Source organism: Oncorhynchus clarkii, chromosome 11 (assembly GCF_045791955.1).
Source record: "Oncorhynchus clarkii lewisi isolate Uvic-CL-2024 chromosome 11, UVic_Ocla_1.0, whole genome shotgun sequence".
NCBI classification, from domain to species: domain Eukaryota; kingdom Metazoa; phylum Chordata; class Actinopteri; order Salmoniformes; family Salmonidae; genus Oncorhynchus; species Oncorhynchus clarkii.
This window is the reverse complement of record NC_092157.1, coordinates 22,795,886-22,814,060: the sequence shown is the minus strand read 5'-3', so window position 1 is coordinate 22,814,060 and position 18,175 is coordinate 22,795,886. Positions and strand designations below refer to the sequence as shown.

The 18,175-nt window shown below is 42.8% G+C and overlaps 1 protein-coding gene across 2 annotated transcripts in view; it reads left to right on the top strand.

Moving 5' to 3' along the window:
* LOC139420375 (dihydropyrimidine dehydrogenase a, tandem duplicate 1) overlaps nucleotides 1-18,175 on the top strand; it is a 217,468-nt gene that overhangs the window by 96,427 nt on the left and 102,866 nt on the right. Inside the window, exons 12-13 of one of the 2 annotated variants that reach the window (XM_071170409.1) lie at nucleotides 4,179-4,363; nucleotides 9,374-9,589. In XM_071170409.1, the coding sequence (XP_071026510.1) occupies nucleotides 4,179-4,363; nucleotides 9,374-9,589 (401 nt within the window). The remainder of the gene's footprint in view (nucleotides 1-4,178; nucleotides 4,364-9,373; nucleotides 9,590-18,175) is intronic. The other variant, XM_071170410.1, reaches the window with a different exon arrangement.

Genomic DNA, 18,175 nt, shown 5'->3' with positions numbered 1-18,175 from the left:
CTCCGAGCAAACTAGTTTAATTTGATAGGATGATATTTCTGCCAAACCTGATTGCCTGCATATTTAGGAAGGAATTGATCCGTGCCTTGGCATGAGAGAGTGTGTGTGTTTGTTTGTGTGTGTATGTGTGTCAAGCGTGCTTGCAAGCGTCTGTGTGTTTTGAGTGTGTGATTTCATCGTACAGAAACAACAAAATGCTGAGAATAGAATCCCCAGAGTAGTACAGTCAGAATGATCCTTATTCTTGAACTATGAATCACTTATCCACTTAAGTATGTTGTCAGACCCACAGAGGATGTTCCGCTTGGCAGTGAACACAGCTGTAGGATGAGTTAGCAGTTAAAACCTGGCCTGTATAGTCTGGTGGGCTGGACCCAGTGTGCGTCGCAAATGGCACCATATTCCCTATGTAGTCAACTGCCTTTGACCAGAGCCCTATGGGTCCTGGTCAAAAGTATTGCACTTTAAAGGTAATAGGGTGTAATTTGGGAAGCAGACTCAGTTTTGGGAGGGAGGGATGCAGCCATTATTGCACCCATGCCTCCTTCCTGCTTTGGTCTCCTTCCTGCTGAGTTTCATGGAGGGTGGGTGGGGAACTGGAGACATGATGCACCCACCTCCTCTGTGTTAGCTAAGCATCTCTTTCCCTTTACGCTGTACTGTCACAAAAAGTGTGTGTGTGTTTCTGTGTGTGGGAGTGTGCATAGTTTGCATACGTGTGCGTTCATGCCAAAGATGTATATATACCCTGGATTGCTCATGCTATGTGTTAGCCAGTGAGATGCTTTGAAGCCACTGGTTGGCCATATAAGCACTTCCCCTTTAGTACTTTCTAAAAATTATACTTTATTTTTTATTTGTATGTTTAGCTCATATAATATAGTTTAAAAGTATGCATTAAGGTGTGTGTAATATAATAAACATGGTCAAATCAAAGACATTAATATATGCGTTTCTATAAAATATTTTTTTTAATTTTCGGGGAGTGCCAAGATGGAGGCACGGTGGCTTCAAAACAGCTCCCCCTGTTTGTGTTGCCAGGTACTATGCATGACAGATGAAGGTGTTGTTTAGGCCCTAGCTACAGCAGTTATAGCGAGCTGTTATTATGAGGGATATAAACTCAGCAAAAAAAGAAACGTCCTCTCACTATCAACTGTGTTTATTTTCAGCAAACTTACTAACATGTATTTGTATGAACATAACAAGATTCAACAACTAAGACAAAAACTGAACAAGTTCCACAGACATGTGACTAACAGAAATTGAATAATGTGTCCCTGAACAAAGGGCGGGTCAAAATCAAAAGTAACAATCAGTATCTGGTGTGGCCACCAGCTGCATTTAAGTACTGCAGTGCATCTCCTCCTCATGGACTGCACCAGATTTGCCAGTTCTTGCTGTGAGATGTTACCCCACTCTTCCACCAAGACACCTGCAAGTTCCCTGACATTTCTGGGGGGAATGGCTCTAGCCCTCACCCTCCGATCCAACAGGTCCCAGACGTGCTCAATGGGATTGAGATCCGGGCTTTTCGCTGGCCTGCCATGGCCACTAACATGACAACAAGCTTAGTCCGATGATGCTGTGACACACCGCCCCAGACCATAACGGACCCTCCACCTCCAAATCGATCCCGCTCCAGAGTACAGGCCTCGGTGTAACGTGCATTCCTTTGATGATAAACACGAATCCAACGATCACCCCTGGTGAGACAAAACCGCGACTCGTCAGTTTTGCCGGTCCTGTCTGGTCCAGCGACGGTGGGTTTTTGCCCATAGGCGACGTTGTTGCCGGTGATGTCTGATGAGGACATGCCTTACAACAGGCCTACAAGCCCTCAGTCCAGCCTCTCTCAGCCAGACAGTCTGAGCACTGATGGAGGGATTGTGCGTTCCTGGTGTAACTCGGGCAGTTGTTGTTGCCATCCTATACCTGTCCCGCAGGTGTGATGTTCGGATTTCTGATCCTGTGCAGGCGTTGTTACACATGGTCTGCCACTGCGAGGATGATCAGCTGTCCGTCCTGTCTCCCTGTAGCGCTGTCTTAGGCGTCTCACAGTACGGACAGTGCAATTTATTGCCCCGGCCACATCTGCAGTCCTCATGCCTTCTTGCAGCATGCCTACGGCACGTTCACACAGATGAGCAGGGACCCCGGGCATCTTTCTTTTGGTGTTTTTCAGTCAGTAGAAAGGCCTCTTTAGTGCCCTAAGTTTTCATAACAGTGACCTTAATTGCCTACCGTCTGTAAGCTGTTAGTGTCTTAACGAATGTTCCACAGGTGCATGTTCATTAATTGTTTATGGTTCATTGAACAAGCATGGGAAACAGTGTTTAAACCCTTTACAATGAAGATCTGTAAAGTTATTTGGATTTTTACGAATGATCTTTGAAAGACAAGGTCCTGAAAAAGGGAGGTTTCTTTTTTTTGCCGAATTTGTGTTGTGTAGGTCTAGCTCTAGCTGTTATAGCATATGCTAATAATGGCTCAGAACGGATGATTAAACATATGGATTATATGGAAATGTATGGTAACACAACATGCCATATGAAATATTCTGCTGAATATACCAATACACATTTTTGTACAGTATAATGAGGTATGTGTCTTCTTCTACTAAGTGAATGGGCAAAAGCCCAGAATTTCTATTGCAATCATCTTGACACCGTTTTGTTTCCCCAATGTCTTGTAAGTGAGTCTGTTCATCACTATAGCAGGACGATGCTGCTGTGTTTATCCCCCATCACCTTGTGTGATAACAGTCACCGCATCATACATTGTCATGTGTGTGTAACACTGCAGCAAGACGGCCGTAACATGACAGCTGGTGTTCCGCACTGAGGGGTTTGACACGCCGAACGCATGTCAACTCTCTACACATTCTCCTCTGTCCTCCCCTTATGGAGGAATTCAACTTCAGTAGTGTGGTTGCAATAAAACATTGTATTCTTAGTTGTGTGCTGAAAACCTTTCCCCATTGAATAGACTAGGAAGGTAAAACTTCCCCCCCTCCCTCTAGTAATTCTAATAGAGTGTAATAAATCTTGTCCAACTCGCAGATCTGTATTTAAAAATGTCCCTGCTGATAGATGCAGGCCATCTTCCATGCTGAAAAGCATTTAGTCTGAAAGATGAATTGTATAGGTGAGGTAGAAGAAAATGAGCTTTTTTATAATGTAGATCAGTTTGACAGAGGATCTCTGGGCTAACATTCAGCTAACGGTGAATGAATGCCTCGGGAGATGTTACATTAACCTAGCTGAGAGTGAGGGGAGAGACAGAGAGCGTGAATCCCCCGCTGTCATCGGTCTTGTCACAGACTTCATATTGCTCTCCGTATGGTTTGTAGTCCATCACGGTCGCTCACTACAATTTTTTTTTTTATCTCGTTATCTTCCTCTCTCTCGTTCTCTCTTTCTCTCTCCTCTCTCTATCACTTTCTGTCGTCTCTCGCCTCTTTCTCTCCCTTTCTCTCTCTGTCGTTCTCTTTCTTTCTCTCTTTCTATCTCTGTCACACAAACACGCACACACACACACACACAAACACACACACCCCACACCCAGTGGTGGAAAAAGTACCCATACTTGAGTAAAAGTAAAGATCCCTTAATAGAAAATGACTCAAGTAAAAGTTGAATGTCACCCAGTAAAATTCTACTTGAGTAAAGGTCTTAAAGTATTTGATGTTAAATATACTTAAGTATCAAAAGTAAATTAAACATATATTTGTATATAGTGTCAAAAGTATAATCATTTAAAATTCCTTATATTAAGCAAACCAGATGCCACCATTCTTGTTTTTTAAATGTATGGATAGCCAGGGGCACACTCCAACACTCAGACATAATTAACAAACAAAGCACGTGTGCTCAGAGGCAATAGGTTTGACCAGGGACGTTCTCTTGAGAAGTGTGTGAATTGGACCATTTTCCTGTCCTGTGATGCATTCAAAATGTAAGAGTACTTTTGGGTTTCAGGGAAAATGTATGGAGTAAAAATAACATTATTTTCTTTTGGAATGTAATGAAGTAAAAGTAAAAGTTTTCAAAATTATAAATAGTGAAGTAAAGTACAGATACCCCCCAAAAACGACTTAAGTAGTACTTTCAAGTATTTTTACTTAGGTACTGCCCACACCATCACTAACTGTGGATCCTCTCTCCCCTCTCCTCCAGTGAAAGAGGCCATGGCTCCGGTGCGGTTGAACCGCTGGGGTCTCCCAGAGCTGGACCCAGAGAGCATGCAGAGCAGTGAGTCCTGGGTGTTTGCTGGGGGCGACGTGGCAGGACAGGCAAACACCACCGTGGAATCAGTCAACGACGGCAAACAGGCATCTTGGCACATGCACAAGTACCTACAGGTGTGTCCCCAACCCCAGGGCTGTGTTCTACACACACACACACACACACACACACACACACACACACACACACACACACACACACACACATATACAGAATGTTACAAGGTTTTCAACATTCACACATGAGGGAGGAGGAGAAAAAAATGGAAAAGGAAAGATGGAGGCTTTAGAGAAAGCTAACGTTTCACTGACAGTCAACTAAACCCTTACTTTTTGAGAGTGACTATAAACATTTACACAGTATCAATGTTCAGTACTTCATCTTGCTAGACTTTCATTTGTTTCCTTTTCTTTTTCCCAATAACAGCATCCCCGTGTGTAGATTAATGAATGAACCAAAGCAATTACATCACTTCTCAATTAGCAGAATATGTCAATATTGAAATAGTCCCGATACAATATTAGCTCTTTCCGTTGTGGATTAATTCATGTCTTCTGTGGGTTTGAAAAGGAAGTGGAAAGGAAGCCAAATGATACATCATCATCATTACTACGTTCACCTCGAACACTCAGCATGTACACCCCGTACTGTACTGCACGCAGCACTTACTGTGGTGAACACTAAGTGAATGAGTCAAAGTGCAGTACAGATGGGTGTGTGGTGCACTAGTCTGTGTAAAGGCAGGATCAGAGAGGACTCTTTACTGCTTCCGCACGTAATAACAGAGACAGCGGTTGATTCCCAGCCTCCAATTCTCCCAGCGTGCCGGCTTGTCTTCCTGAGGTGCCTGACCTCCTCTACATCCCTCCGTTTCCCCTCAGATTATACTGCAGAGTGCAGTGCTCGGCACACTGGGGCCCGGTTCAGATGCAGGTTAATTGTAGTAATGTAGCTGTGTTCAGTGCAAAGCATAGACAAGTGTTTATTTGCAGATTAAATGCCACGTAACCAGAAAGGAAGCAACAGTATATTGCTTGGTTTTGTACAGTAATCGACCAAGGAAGAGGAAATGAATTCAGGCAATTTGCTGGAAAGGGTCAGCAATTAATATCTGAGCCATTCGGGGATCCCTTGAACTGTGTGTTCCACGTTCAGGATAATAGTGTGTTTTATATTAGAATGTGATATTACTGTGTCATAGGTCTCCCTTTCGACCAGTGCATTTAGGCTGTTTTCAGTGTATTTTTGCTATCATATCATGTGCATGGTTGAATTTAGACCTTATTTATGCAAGGAATTCTGGGAACTTAGTGCTGCATGGAACACCTGGGTGAGAGGGTGCTTTTTACTCTAAACTATTATCTATATACTTATATGAATGAGGTCAAGCATATATTCATTCACCACCATATGAGAGAAACCAGTTTCAAAGTAGAATTGGGATTTGTCCCAAATAACACTCTTCCCTATGTATTGCACTACTTTTAAAGAGGGACTGTATAGGGCAGGGCACTCCAACCCTGTTCCTGGAGAGCTACCCTTCTGTAGGTTTTCACTTCAACCCCAGTTGTAACTAACCTGATTTCGCTTATCAACCAGCTAATTATTAGAATCAGGTGTGCTAGATTAGGGTTGCTGTGAAAACCTATAGGACGGTAGCTCTCCAGGTACAGGGTTGGAGAGCCCTTATATAGGGAATATGGTGCCATTTGGGATTCAGATAAGGAGACATGTTGTGGGGAAGACGATGATCCAGAACATGTCAACATCTTGACAGCTAAAGCTGTTGTTGGTTGGAACTCTGGAACCCCCCAGTATTCCTAATAATCACCATCTTTTGTATTTACATGTTCCCCGCTGCTGTTTTCCCCCGTGTTGCTTGGCGTGTGTTTGGCGTGTATTCCTCCACATGCCAAACCCCTCGAAGGGGAACACCGGCTGTCATGTAACAGCCGCCTTGCCGCAGCATGACACACACACACACACACCAAAAAAAATACATACACACTCAGCGTGACACCTCCTCATTCATTATGCGGCGGTGACATCATTACAAAAGCAATCAGAGACTGTGATAAACGCTGGGCTAATTGGGAGGAGGAGAGGAAGAGGCTGCTGGATGGATGGATGACTGTTGTATGTTTGACTTTAGGGATGCGTCCCAAATGGCACCCTATTCCCTATATAGTGCACTACTTTATAGGGTACCATTTATGGGACATTGGGTGCCTAGGGAGGATGAGGAGGCTGCTGAGTATATGACTGCTGTATGTTGACTTTTGTCATAATACCAGTGGTTATTTTCGTTATCTCACAGCTCTGTCAAAGCAAACTTTATTTGCCACATGCGCCGAATACAACAAGTGTAGACTTTACTTACAAGCCCTTAACCAACAGTGTAGTTCAAGAAGAATAAACTATTTACCAAGTAGGCTAAAATAAAAAGTAATAATAAAAAGTAACACAATAAGAATAACGATACAGGGGTACAGGCTAGTTGAGGTAATCTGTAGGTGGGGGCGAAGTGACTATGCATAGGTAACAAACAAACAGCAAGTAGCAGCAGTGTACAAGGGGGGTCAATGTAAATTGTCCGGTGGCGATTTTTATTAAATATTCAGCAGTCTAATGGCTTGGGAGTAGAAGCTGTTGAGGAGCCTTTTGGTCCTAGAATTGACGCTCCGGTACGACTTTCCGTGCGGTAGCAGAGAAAAGTCTATAACTTGAGTGATTGGAGTCTCTGACAATTTTATGGGCTTTCCTCTGACACCACCTATTATATAGGTCCTGGATGTCAGGAAGCTTTGCCCCAGTGATGTACTGGGCCGTTCGCACTACTCTCTGTAGATCCTTACGGTCAGATGTCGAGCAGTTGCCTTACCAGGCTGTGGTGCAACCGGTTAGGATGCTCTCGATGGTGCAGCTGTAGAACCTTTTGAGGATCTGGGGGCCCATGCCAATCTTTTCAGTCTCCTGAGGGGGAAAAGGTTTTGTCTTGCCCATTACACGGCTGTCTTGGTATGTTTGGACTAGAGGTCGACCGATTAATCGGTTAGGGAATTAGAGACGGTTTCAATAACAATCGGTCATTTGCATTTTTGAATGCCGATTACATTGCGCTCCACGAGGAGACTGCGTGGCATGCTGACCACCTGTTATGCGAGTGCAGCAAGGAGCCAAGGTAAGTTGCTAGCTAGAATTAAACTTATCGTATAAAAAAACAATCAATCTTAACATAATCACAAGTTAACTACAGATGGTTGATGATATTACTAGGTTAACAAGCTTGTCCTGTGTTGCAAAAAATCAATGCGGTGCCTGTTCATTTATCATTGAATCACAGCCTGCTTTGCCAAACTGGTAACGATTTAACAAGCGCATTCGCGAAAAAAGCACTGTCGTTGCACCAATGTACGTAATCATAGACATCAATGCCTTTCTTAAAATCAATACACAAGTATATATTTTTAAACCTGCGTTTTGTAGTTAAAAGAAATTCATGTTAGCAGGCAATATTAACTAAGAAAATTGTGTCACTTCTCTTGGGTTCTGTGCAAGCAGAGTCCGTGTATATGCAGCAGTTTGGGCAGCCTGGCTCGTTGCGAACTGTGTGAAGACCATTTCTTCCAAACAAAGACCGTAATTAATTGTCCAGAATTGTACATAATTATGACATAACATTGAAGGTTGTGCAATATAACAGCAATATGTAGACTTATGGATGCCACCAGTTATAAGAACATCCAATAGTCAAAGGTATATGAAATACAAATGGTATAGAGAGAAATAGTCCTATAATTCCTATAATAACTACAACCTAAAACGTCTTAACTGGGAATATTGAAGGCTCATGTTAAAAATAACCACCAAATAACCACCAGCTTTCATATGTTCTCATATTCTGAGCAAGAACTTAAATGTTAGCTTTTTTACATGGCACATATTGCACTTTTACTTTTACAACACTTTGTTTTTGCATTATTTAAACCAGATTGAACATGTTTCATTATTTATTTGAGGCTAAATTGATTTTTATTTATGTATTATATTAAGTTAAAATGTGTTTATTCAGTATTGTTGTAATTGTCATTATTACAAATATATATATATACTTATATCGGCTGATTAATCGGTATTGGCTTTTTTTGGGCCTCCAATAATGAATATCGGCTTTCTAAAATCATAATCGGTCAACCTCTAGTTTGGACCATGATAGTTTGTTGGTGATGTGTACACAAAGGAGCTTGAAACTCTTGACCCGCTCCACTACACTTCGATGTTAATGGCCTGTTCGGCCCACCTTTTCCTGTAGTCCACGATCAGCTCCTTTGTCTTGCTCACATTGAGGGAGAGGTTGTTGTCCTCGCACCACACTGCCAGTTCTCTGGCCTCCTCCCTATAGGCCGTCTCATCGTTGTCGGTTATCAGGCCTACCACTGTAGACACACACCCCCACCCCTCGTCTTACCAGAGGTAGCGTCTCTGTTCTGCCAGTGCATGGAAAATCCCTCCAGCTCTATATTATCCATTTCTTCGTTCAGCCACGTCTCGGGGAAACATAAGATGTTAGTTTTTAATGTCCCGTTGGTAGGATAATCTTAATAGTAGGTCATCAATGTTATTTTCTAAAGATAGCACATTAGTAAAGAGAATGGAAGGCATTGGGAGTTTACTCGCTCGCCTCCGGCTTCTCAGAAGGATCCCCGATCTGCGTCCCTTTTTCCGGCGTCTTTTCTTCACGTAAAAGGCGTGAATCTGGGCCTGTTCCAGTGAAAGCAGGATATCCTTCTTGTCGGACTCGTTAAAGGAAAACGTTTCTTCCAGTCCGCGGTGAGTAATCGCTGTTCTGATGTCCAGAAGTTATTTTCGGTCATAAGAGACAGCAACAGTATGTACACAATGAGTTAAAAAGTAAGTTACAGAAAACACAAAAAATAATTATAATAAAAAATTGCACAATTGGTTGGGAGAATGTAAAACGTCAGCCATGTTCTTCGGCGTCATCTTTACGGTCTGTCGATCTGTTACTAGGATTGCAAAATGCTGTGAAATTCTGTTCCTGGAACTTTCAACCCTATTCCTGTCGTTATCTCATGGTAGTGTAACTGGATGTTTTGACCTTCCAGTCTCTCCACGGCCAGACGGTGTCCAGCGTCCCCCAGCTCCCTCTCTTCCACTGTGCCATTGACTCTGTGGACATCAGTGTGGAGATGTGTGGGATCAGGTTCCCCAACCCCTTTGGCCTGGCCTCCGCTCCCCCCACCACCAGCACAGCCATGATCCGCAGGGCCTTCCTGGAAGGATGGGGCTTCGCTCTCACCAAGACCTTCTCTCTGGATAAGGTACTCATGTCTACTCAGCTTTATATTAGTGTGTAGGTGTCTATTGGGCATTAACCAGGGATATGCTGCATGTTCTGTAGCTGGTACCATTTGATTACTGGAGCTATATATATATATTAAATTCAAGTAAAGAAAAGAAAGTAGAAAAAGAAAATGTAAAACAAATCACAAACTTCACCAGATGATGCTTTCACTTGCCATTTTTTTTCAATATAGCTGATTCATGTAATTTCACTGACATTCTTTATATCTTGCCCTACCGACGACCTCATCCACGCAGCTCATTTGTGACTGGAAGCCCACATTGCCTCGCTGAGTTTGTAAATGATACCTGATGTAGAGAAAGCATGAGGCGAGCGTGGCTGTCCCTGTTTTGATGAAAACATATCACTGCCTCCATCACTTGTTTTATGGACTGCCCCTTTGTCATTTTGAAAAGTTAAACTTTCTGTTTCTTTTAATAGAGAGAGAGAGAGAGAGAGAGAGATTTAGAGAGCAGAAAGAAAGAAGGAGCCTGGATATATGGGCTTGCTACTGTTGCTACAAGTATTTCACCTCTGCTGGCTTTTGAATAAGCTTAATATACCATGCCTGGATTTACCAAGGGAGTTCAGAGAGAAATCATGGTCAACCTGGGTATAGGGTTGTTGTATTATACTCTTTTCCTAGGCGCTTTGCTCTCAGCTGAAGCATCAAGATTGACAGCTGCACATATGATAATGATTCAGCCTCAGAATATGTTTATGCAAACTCTGTTGGTTTTAAAAAAATAATTTTACACATATGTGTGACACCCCCCCCACCCATCCCTTTCACCACATCCTCCCTCTTTCGCATTCTCTTGACATTTGTAGATGCCAGATTGGGGTCTAATATACTGTTGTAGCTATTGGCTGTCAGTGTAGCGCCAAAATACCAGCTGATATCTCAGTAAACAGAAATCATATTATTCCTTATTGTGTGCTTTGCTGGTTTAAATTGTTCGGGGAGCTTTCTTTAGGGAGAGCGATAAAGAAGTTCTTAATGTCAATATGAATGAAACAGGCGGCTCTCCTTCAGTATCGTTTCAACTTAAACACAGATTACCTATTTTTTTTAATATCCTGTTTTTTTTGCTCGCTAGTGCTGTTCACTGCTGGCTGCTCCTATCATAACAGTGTGTTGCCATTGATAGCGCTTTGAGATGCACAGTGGATTGCTGGGTGAATATGAGGATCGTCGTCCTGGCTGTTTCTAGGGCTTGTGTAAAAAGGAAAAGAATGTGATGTGAATTAACCAGCTATTATAAGGCCCAGCATAAGGAAGAGAAGGGAGAGAATAGAACAAAGCTAGGGGGGTCTACCGTTAGTCTGAATGAATTAACTGTGTTGCATATGAAAAAAATGCCACGATGCCAATGTTTTGGCCTCCTCTTCCACTCTGTGAACTGTGAGAGCTCTGTCTGAAACAGGGGGAGCACGGGGGCCAGTGGGCCACTGTCTCTCTCCCCCCAAGCCTCTGATCTATAGCCCCGTTTCCCTCCTCAGGAGTGACGAGTACATTTTTCCTTACGTTGTACCAATTACCCAGCTGCTAAATCCCTGTGAGTGATACACGGTGCTATGTTTCAGAGGCTAATTACCACATCTCTAGATGGATGTCAGTAATACACACACACACACACACACACACACACACACACACACACACACACACACACACACACACACACACACACACACACACACACATTTACGTATATATGTGCGTGCATACACACACACACACATTGCTGAGGTCGTAACAGCAGGATAGTTTACCTGTAATAGCTAGCGACCATACTGTCTCAGTTTATCATTTGACTGTCTCAGGGTGGTAGAAATCACACCTGTAATTAGCTGAGCCCTGATGGGTACAGTTTCTGCTTGGTCCTAGAAGCTCCCGCATTCAAGTTTAACTGTTATGCCAAAAGTACAGAGTCACAGGTAAAGAAGATAGTGATGATGTTTCGAAGAGAAGTTGCAGGTTTTGTGTATTTAAAAAAAAAATGGTTTCATAGAACTTATCGAGTGTATCCAACAAACGTAAGCAACTTCCTCTCAACAACTATGGAATAATGCTTTGCATTTACTTCAAAAGCAATTAAAGGGAGAGATAATAGCAGACTTCCCCACTCCACATTTACAACATTGCACAAACGTGTCCTTGATGAGGTGGCGAACAGTAACTACGTCTCCATGGTAACCCTAACATTGTTAACACACATGTTATGGCCAAACATTGACGCACACACACACACACACACACACACACACACACACACACACACACACACACACACACACACAGAGTTCCACAGGCCTCTGCTTCATGCACTCTGTGAATCTAACTCTACTTATTAACAACACAGTTTAATCAACTGCTCCAGCATCTTTATTAAGAGTAAGAGGTGAGGAGGTCGTGTTCTGCCGATGCCACACAGATTCTCTGATGGTTTTAACCACTAGTAAATAGCATGGAGCCTTGCATGCGTCATGGTAATTAGCATGTTATTCATCCTGTAGGAACTGGACTGGCTTTTGACTCATATAATAAGCTTTACTGCACGATTCAGACTGTTTGCACCATCAGTTGTAGGAATTTCAAAACCAGCTCTAGTTTTCTATATCTCATGCAAAGTCTCAGCTTAATCAAAATGTTTTTACCAAACAAACACTGAGAAAATACATTTTCCAGTTTTCCAATACAAACAAAATGATGTGCTGATGCATGGTATCACGCCAAGTAACACTCAGATAAAGTCACAGCGAGCTGTAGCTTAAGCATTAATGAGGTCGGGCACTGATGTTGGGCGTTTAGGCCTGGCTCACATTCGTGATTCCAATTCATCCCACAGGTGTTTGATGAGGTTGAGGTCAGAGCTCTGTGCAGGCCAGTCAAGTTCCTCCACAAGGATCTCGACAAACCACCTCCCTTTGTGCTCGGGGGCATTGTCATGCTGAATCAGGAAAGGGCCTTCCCCAAACTGTTTCCATAAAATTTTAAGCACATAATTATTTAGAATGTCATTGTATGTTTTTGCGTTAATATTTCCCTTCACTGGAACTAAGGGGCCTAGCCTGAACCATTATTCCTCTTCCACCAAACTTTACAGTTGGCACTGCATCGGGGCAGGTAGCGTTCTCCTGGTGTCCGCCAAACCCAGATTCGTCTGTCGGACTGCCAGATGGTAAAGCGTGATTCATCACTCCAGAGAACACATTTCCATTTCCATTGCTCCAATGGCGGCTAGCTTTACACTCCAGCCAACACAATTGCTCATGGTGCTTTTTAGGCTTGGGTGCGAATGCTCGGCCATGGAAACCAATTTCATGAAACTCCCAACGAACAGTTCTTGTGTTGACGTTTTGGAGGTTTGGAAATCGGTAGTGAGTGTTGCAAACAAGAACAGATGATTTTTACGCGCTATGCGCTTCAGCATTTGGCTGACCCGTTGTTGCTCCTAGACTTTTCCTCTTCACAATAACAGCACTTACTGTTGACCGGGGCAGCTCTAGCAAGGCAGAAATTTGATGAACTGTCTTGTTGGAAAGGTGGCATCCTATGATGGTGTTGTGTTAAAAGTCAATGAGCTCTTCAGTAAGGCCATTCTACTACAAATGTTTGTCTATGGAGATTACATGGCTATGTGGTCGATTTTATACTCCTGTCAGCAACGGGTGTGGCTGAAATAGCCGAATCCACTCATTTGAAGGGGTGTCCACATACTTTTGTATATATAGTGTAGTTTCTCTGCCCTCTGAGCCATGCAAGAGGTAGTCACCACTCCTTTGATCTCCCAATTAAATTAGATATTATAACCGGTAAACATGTAACTAACTGTAGCTAATGAGGCTGTAGTCATCTGTATTTTCCTCTTCCTCTACACTCATACAGGCACTATACAAACTCCACTTCCTCTCTAATTTGCTTGTTAAATGAATACAAACTGCTGGAGTGTGACTGCATAGTGCGTTCCGATGCCAGGTTTTTTTTGCTGCTTTCTATTCCACATCATAGATTTTCAGATTGGTAGTAAAATAAACAGGGCCTGTCCTAAGGCAAACAAAGGATAATGGCGCTCCACTGCAGAGCGGGAGGGAGGTTGGGGAGGTAATGTCTAGAGCTCTTAATATTATTATTCACATTTAAGCTTAACAAGTGGTTCAGCTGTATGATGTTGCATTGGCTACAGGCTGTGGATGGTTAGATGGTTACTGTATATGTCTGGAGGAGTTCTTCATGAACTTCAACCCTTTGTCTCTCTCGCTCGCTCTCTCACTCTTTAGCAGTCTCACGATCTCTCTTTATCTCATTTGCTGACACACACACACACACACACACACATCTACACACAAATCCACACCTACACCAAACCAAAAAAGACTTGCAAGCTGCGCAAGCTTACCCTAATTAACCGTCGGCTTAATTAGACGATTCACTGTGTAATTATCAAGCAATTAGTCAACACCTCTCAGATCTCACGACTGCTTTGACAGCCATGTTTCTCTACCACCGATTCTTGTCAAAATCACCTACGTTTGATTTAACTTGTTTTCATTTTAATGTGAAACTACTTGTGCACTAGCATGAAGCAATCATTACTGATGAGGGAGGACACATGTTAGAAGATGTAATGACACATGGAAGGTAGTGGATTTGGTGTGTGTGGGGTTCGTCTTCCCTGGAACAACAGGACAGTTGGAAGTCGGTGTGTAGCAGGTCTCTATCGGGTTAGAGAGAATGGGGAGATTTTCTGCTTAACAATACATGTGATACTTTCTATGTAAGTCACTCCTTCAATGTCAATGTCTGTGGCATACACAATGTACAGAGTTGCTTTTTGATTCGGACCTCGAACGCTCATTACTACTGTGACTGCATTATCGTAGTTAATGGTTAGATAGATATTGCCTATGGTTGTTATTAGTGTAAGATATGTAGCAGTAGCGATGTCTGTGTGTATTAGCCTTTGAGGGACTATAGGGGAGGAGGGAGATAGCAGAGAAGGAGTGAATGGTGAAAGAGACTAATGACCAAACTGACAGACAATATCCTTCTTCATTTATCACAGCCGACTAATATCCTTTGGCTTTGACATTCATTTATTTAGTCCCTGACAGGGCCATTCTGTCACCTACACAGTAGCATCAGTATGATGCTGCTAGCGGGTGTAAAAAAGACTGTGTGTCCAGTCCAGTTAAAGCACTAATATACATTTTGATACTTTAACAGGTTACAGAGTACGCTGACTCTCTGTACTGCCCTGTTTTATTCGTATTTCTTGTTGCTTCAGTTTGCACCGTCCTCACAAAGGGAAAGTCAAGGTCTTGCTGTATCTTGGAATGTGTTTTTGTCAATGCATCAGGGTCGTTGGAATGAAAGACTTACTGAATCTGCTAGGGAGAGAATGATAATAGAGAGAGAGAGAGAGAGATTATACAGTTTATCAAAGTTCCTAGGGTGTACATTTGTTTGATGTTGTAATGGATTCAAGGTTTCTGAGTTTTATAATTGACAGGTTACAGATAGCCTCCTCCGCAGTAATTATCTCCTATCTCTGTCAGGAATCTGAACTGGCATCAACAAGGATAAATGTACGTACCGTGAATACACACACACACACTGAATGCTTTGCTACCAAGGCCCATCTCGTGTAGGAGAATAGTGTATGCCCACTTGCTGACAAGCCCCTTTCCCCCAACCTCCAGTGTTTGTGTGTGTGTGCTTGTGTGTGTGTTTGTGTGTGTTTGCTACCATGGCCCATCTCGTGTTGGAGAATAGCGTAGGCCCACTTGCTGACAAAGCCCTTTCCCCCACCTCCAGTGTTTGTGTGTGTGTGTGTGTGTGTGTGTGTGTGTGTGTGTGTGAGTGTGTGTGTGTGTGAGTGAGTGAGTGTGTGTGTGTGTGTGTGTGTGTGTGTGTGTGTGTGTGTGTGTGTGTGTGTGTGTGTGTGTGTGTGTGTGTGTGTGTGTGTGTGTGTGTGTGTGTGTGTGTGTGTGTGTGTGTGTGTGTGCCAACACAGTAGGCATAGTAAACACCAGCAATAAATGATGGCTTAGCAAGTGTTCCATCTGCACTTGGGGGATGAAGATGAATGATGATCACAACTCCTCAGAACTGCTACATGGCCTTTTTTTATTTCCCTCTCTTTAATTTTCATTTTTTCCTCTCTCTCTCTCGTTCCCTTGTTCATGAAGTTTCCTGTTGATGGGTCAGTGGCTGGCTGCAGAGGGGGAGAAGGGAGAAGTGAGCGGGCAGCCCTTTGATTTTGCCTTCATGACTGTTTATAATGATTCATGTGTGGACTCCCAAATGGTATCCTATTTCTTATAGTGTACTTCCACTGACCAGAGCCCTATTGGAATAGGGTGTCATTTGGGATGCAGTTTTGGTAATAATGGAATCAAGAGGCTCTGGTTCAGCTACAAACATCATGCTAGCATAGCGATACACACAGTATACCCAAAGAGCCTCTATCCATATTATGCTTATAGATGTTTTATATTCAAAAAGACCAATGCCATGTTTACATTTTTACTAACTGAGAATTCTCAACTCCACAATATGTACATCACATCTTAATGGAGTTGAGTGGCGATGCGTTTTGGGAGAGTGTACATCTGACTACATCGAGTTGGTATCAATCGATACTTGTGAAAATTTCCATTCTTTAATGCGTACCTTGTACCTATGTTTGTCCCGTGTACAGATGTTATTTTATTTCTAGTTTTTTATAAAAACTTCATTCTATGTTACCTCTGTCAAATTGCGCCGCATAATGCACTGTTTTCCAACGGAGTATGAAGTTTATGACTGCAAACATGCACTACCATTCGATACTTTTATAAATATCAATTGTTTAACACTTACTGTGTAACTGTGCTCGTCCTTGATTCTTATAGATTTGCCAGTGGGAGTTGGAGTCCATTGTTTTGGAAAACAAATGACATTCCAATCTGCCATGCATTGACGGGGCTGCTCCTCTGATAACAAACAACGACTCCCTTGGCGGAGGTTGCGTAAAATGCTATTATATTAAAAACAACAGATTGCAGCAACCAAGGAAAAGAAAGCCTTTACACAGGACATACATGGGTGCGCATTTAAGAATGGAGTGATACTGACTCGTTGTAGTTGTAAGTAAACTCATCGCCACTCAACTCCATTGTATCGTGGAGTTGAGAATTTTGAGCGACACTTTTACAACGCATTTCATTTTGGTATTTATCTCAGTTTATCTCCGTTTATTTGGATAGTTTGGATATTCCATCTGTAGATGCTCTACAAGTGGTCTTACTATCAACAAACTATCTGTTTATAAACAACCGCTTGCTAAGGTTACAGGTAGGGTTAGGTTCAGAATAACACTGGAATGTCTGAGAATGGCGCGAGAATAGATGGCGACCTTTTTACGGGCTCCTGACCAATTCTGCAATTTATTAGCTGATCTTAACTACGTAATGTTTCCGCCATCAATTCCTATGACTGAAAAGAGCTCCTGGACATCAGAACAGCGATCCCTAACCTCGATTTGGATGATGATTTATACTTCAATCAGTTGGCGGCGCAGGACATACTGCTCACCCCGGACAAGACCCTAATCCCAGTCTCTCGGAAGAGAAAGAGACGACGATACAGAGGCTGACGTGCAGGCACCATGATGAAACAGTACAGTGGCGAGTAAATAAACCACCTCTACCCTCTGCTCTATTGGCAAATGTAGAATCTCTGGAGAACAAACTGGACGAGCTCCTTTCGAGATGATCCTATCAATAGGACCTGAAGAACTGTGATCCTATGGTTCTCAGATACTTGGCCATTTCGGACATGGATAATATTCTAGATGGTTTTGCTATGCTTCGGCAGGAGAGAGCGGCAGCGTCGGGTAAGCTTTTAGGGGGGGTGGTCTGTGTCACTTTGTTAACAACAGCTGGTGCATAATCTTTAATATTAAGGAAGTCTCGAGGTTTTGCTCACCTGAGTTAGAATACCTCATGATAAGCTTTAGACCATACTATTTACCAAGAGTGTTTTAATCCATATTTTGCATAGCTGTCTATTTACCACCACTCATCGAGCTGTGTAGGGCCATAAGCAAACAAGAAAATGCTCATCCGGAGGTGGCGCTTCTAGTGGCCTATGATTTTAATGCAGGAAAAATGTAATACGTTTTATCTCATTTCTACCAGCATGTCACCTTTGCAACTAGAGGTGAAAAAACTTCAGATCACCTTTACTCCACACACAGAGACTCATACAAAACTCTCCTTCGCCCTCCATTTGGCAAATGTGACCATTACTATATCCTCCTGATTCCTGCTTACTAGCAAAAACTCAAAAAGGAAGTGCCTAGTGACACACTCAATATGGAAGTGGTCTGATGATGTGGATGCTAAGCTACATGACTGTTATGCTAGCACAGACTGGAATATGTTCCTGGACTCATCCAATGGCATTAAGGAGTTTACCATATCAGTCACTGGCTTCATTACTAGTGCATCGATGATGTCGGCCCCACAGTGACCGTACGTGCATATCCCAACCAGAAGCTATGGATTACAGACG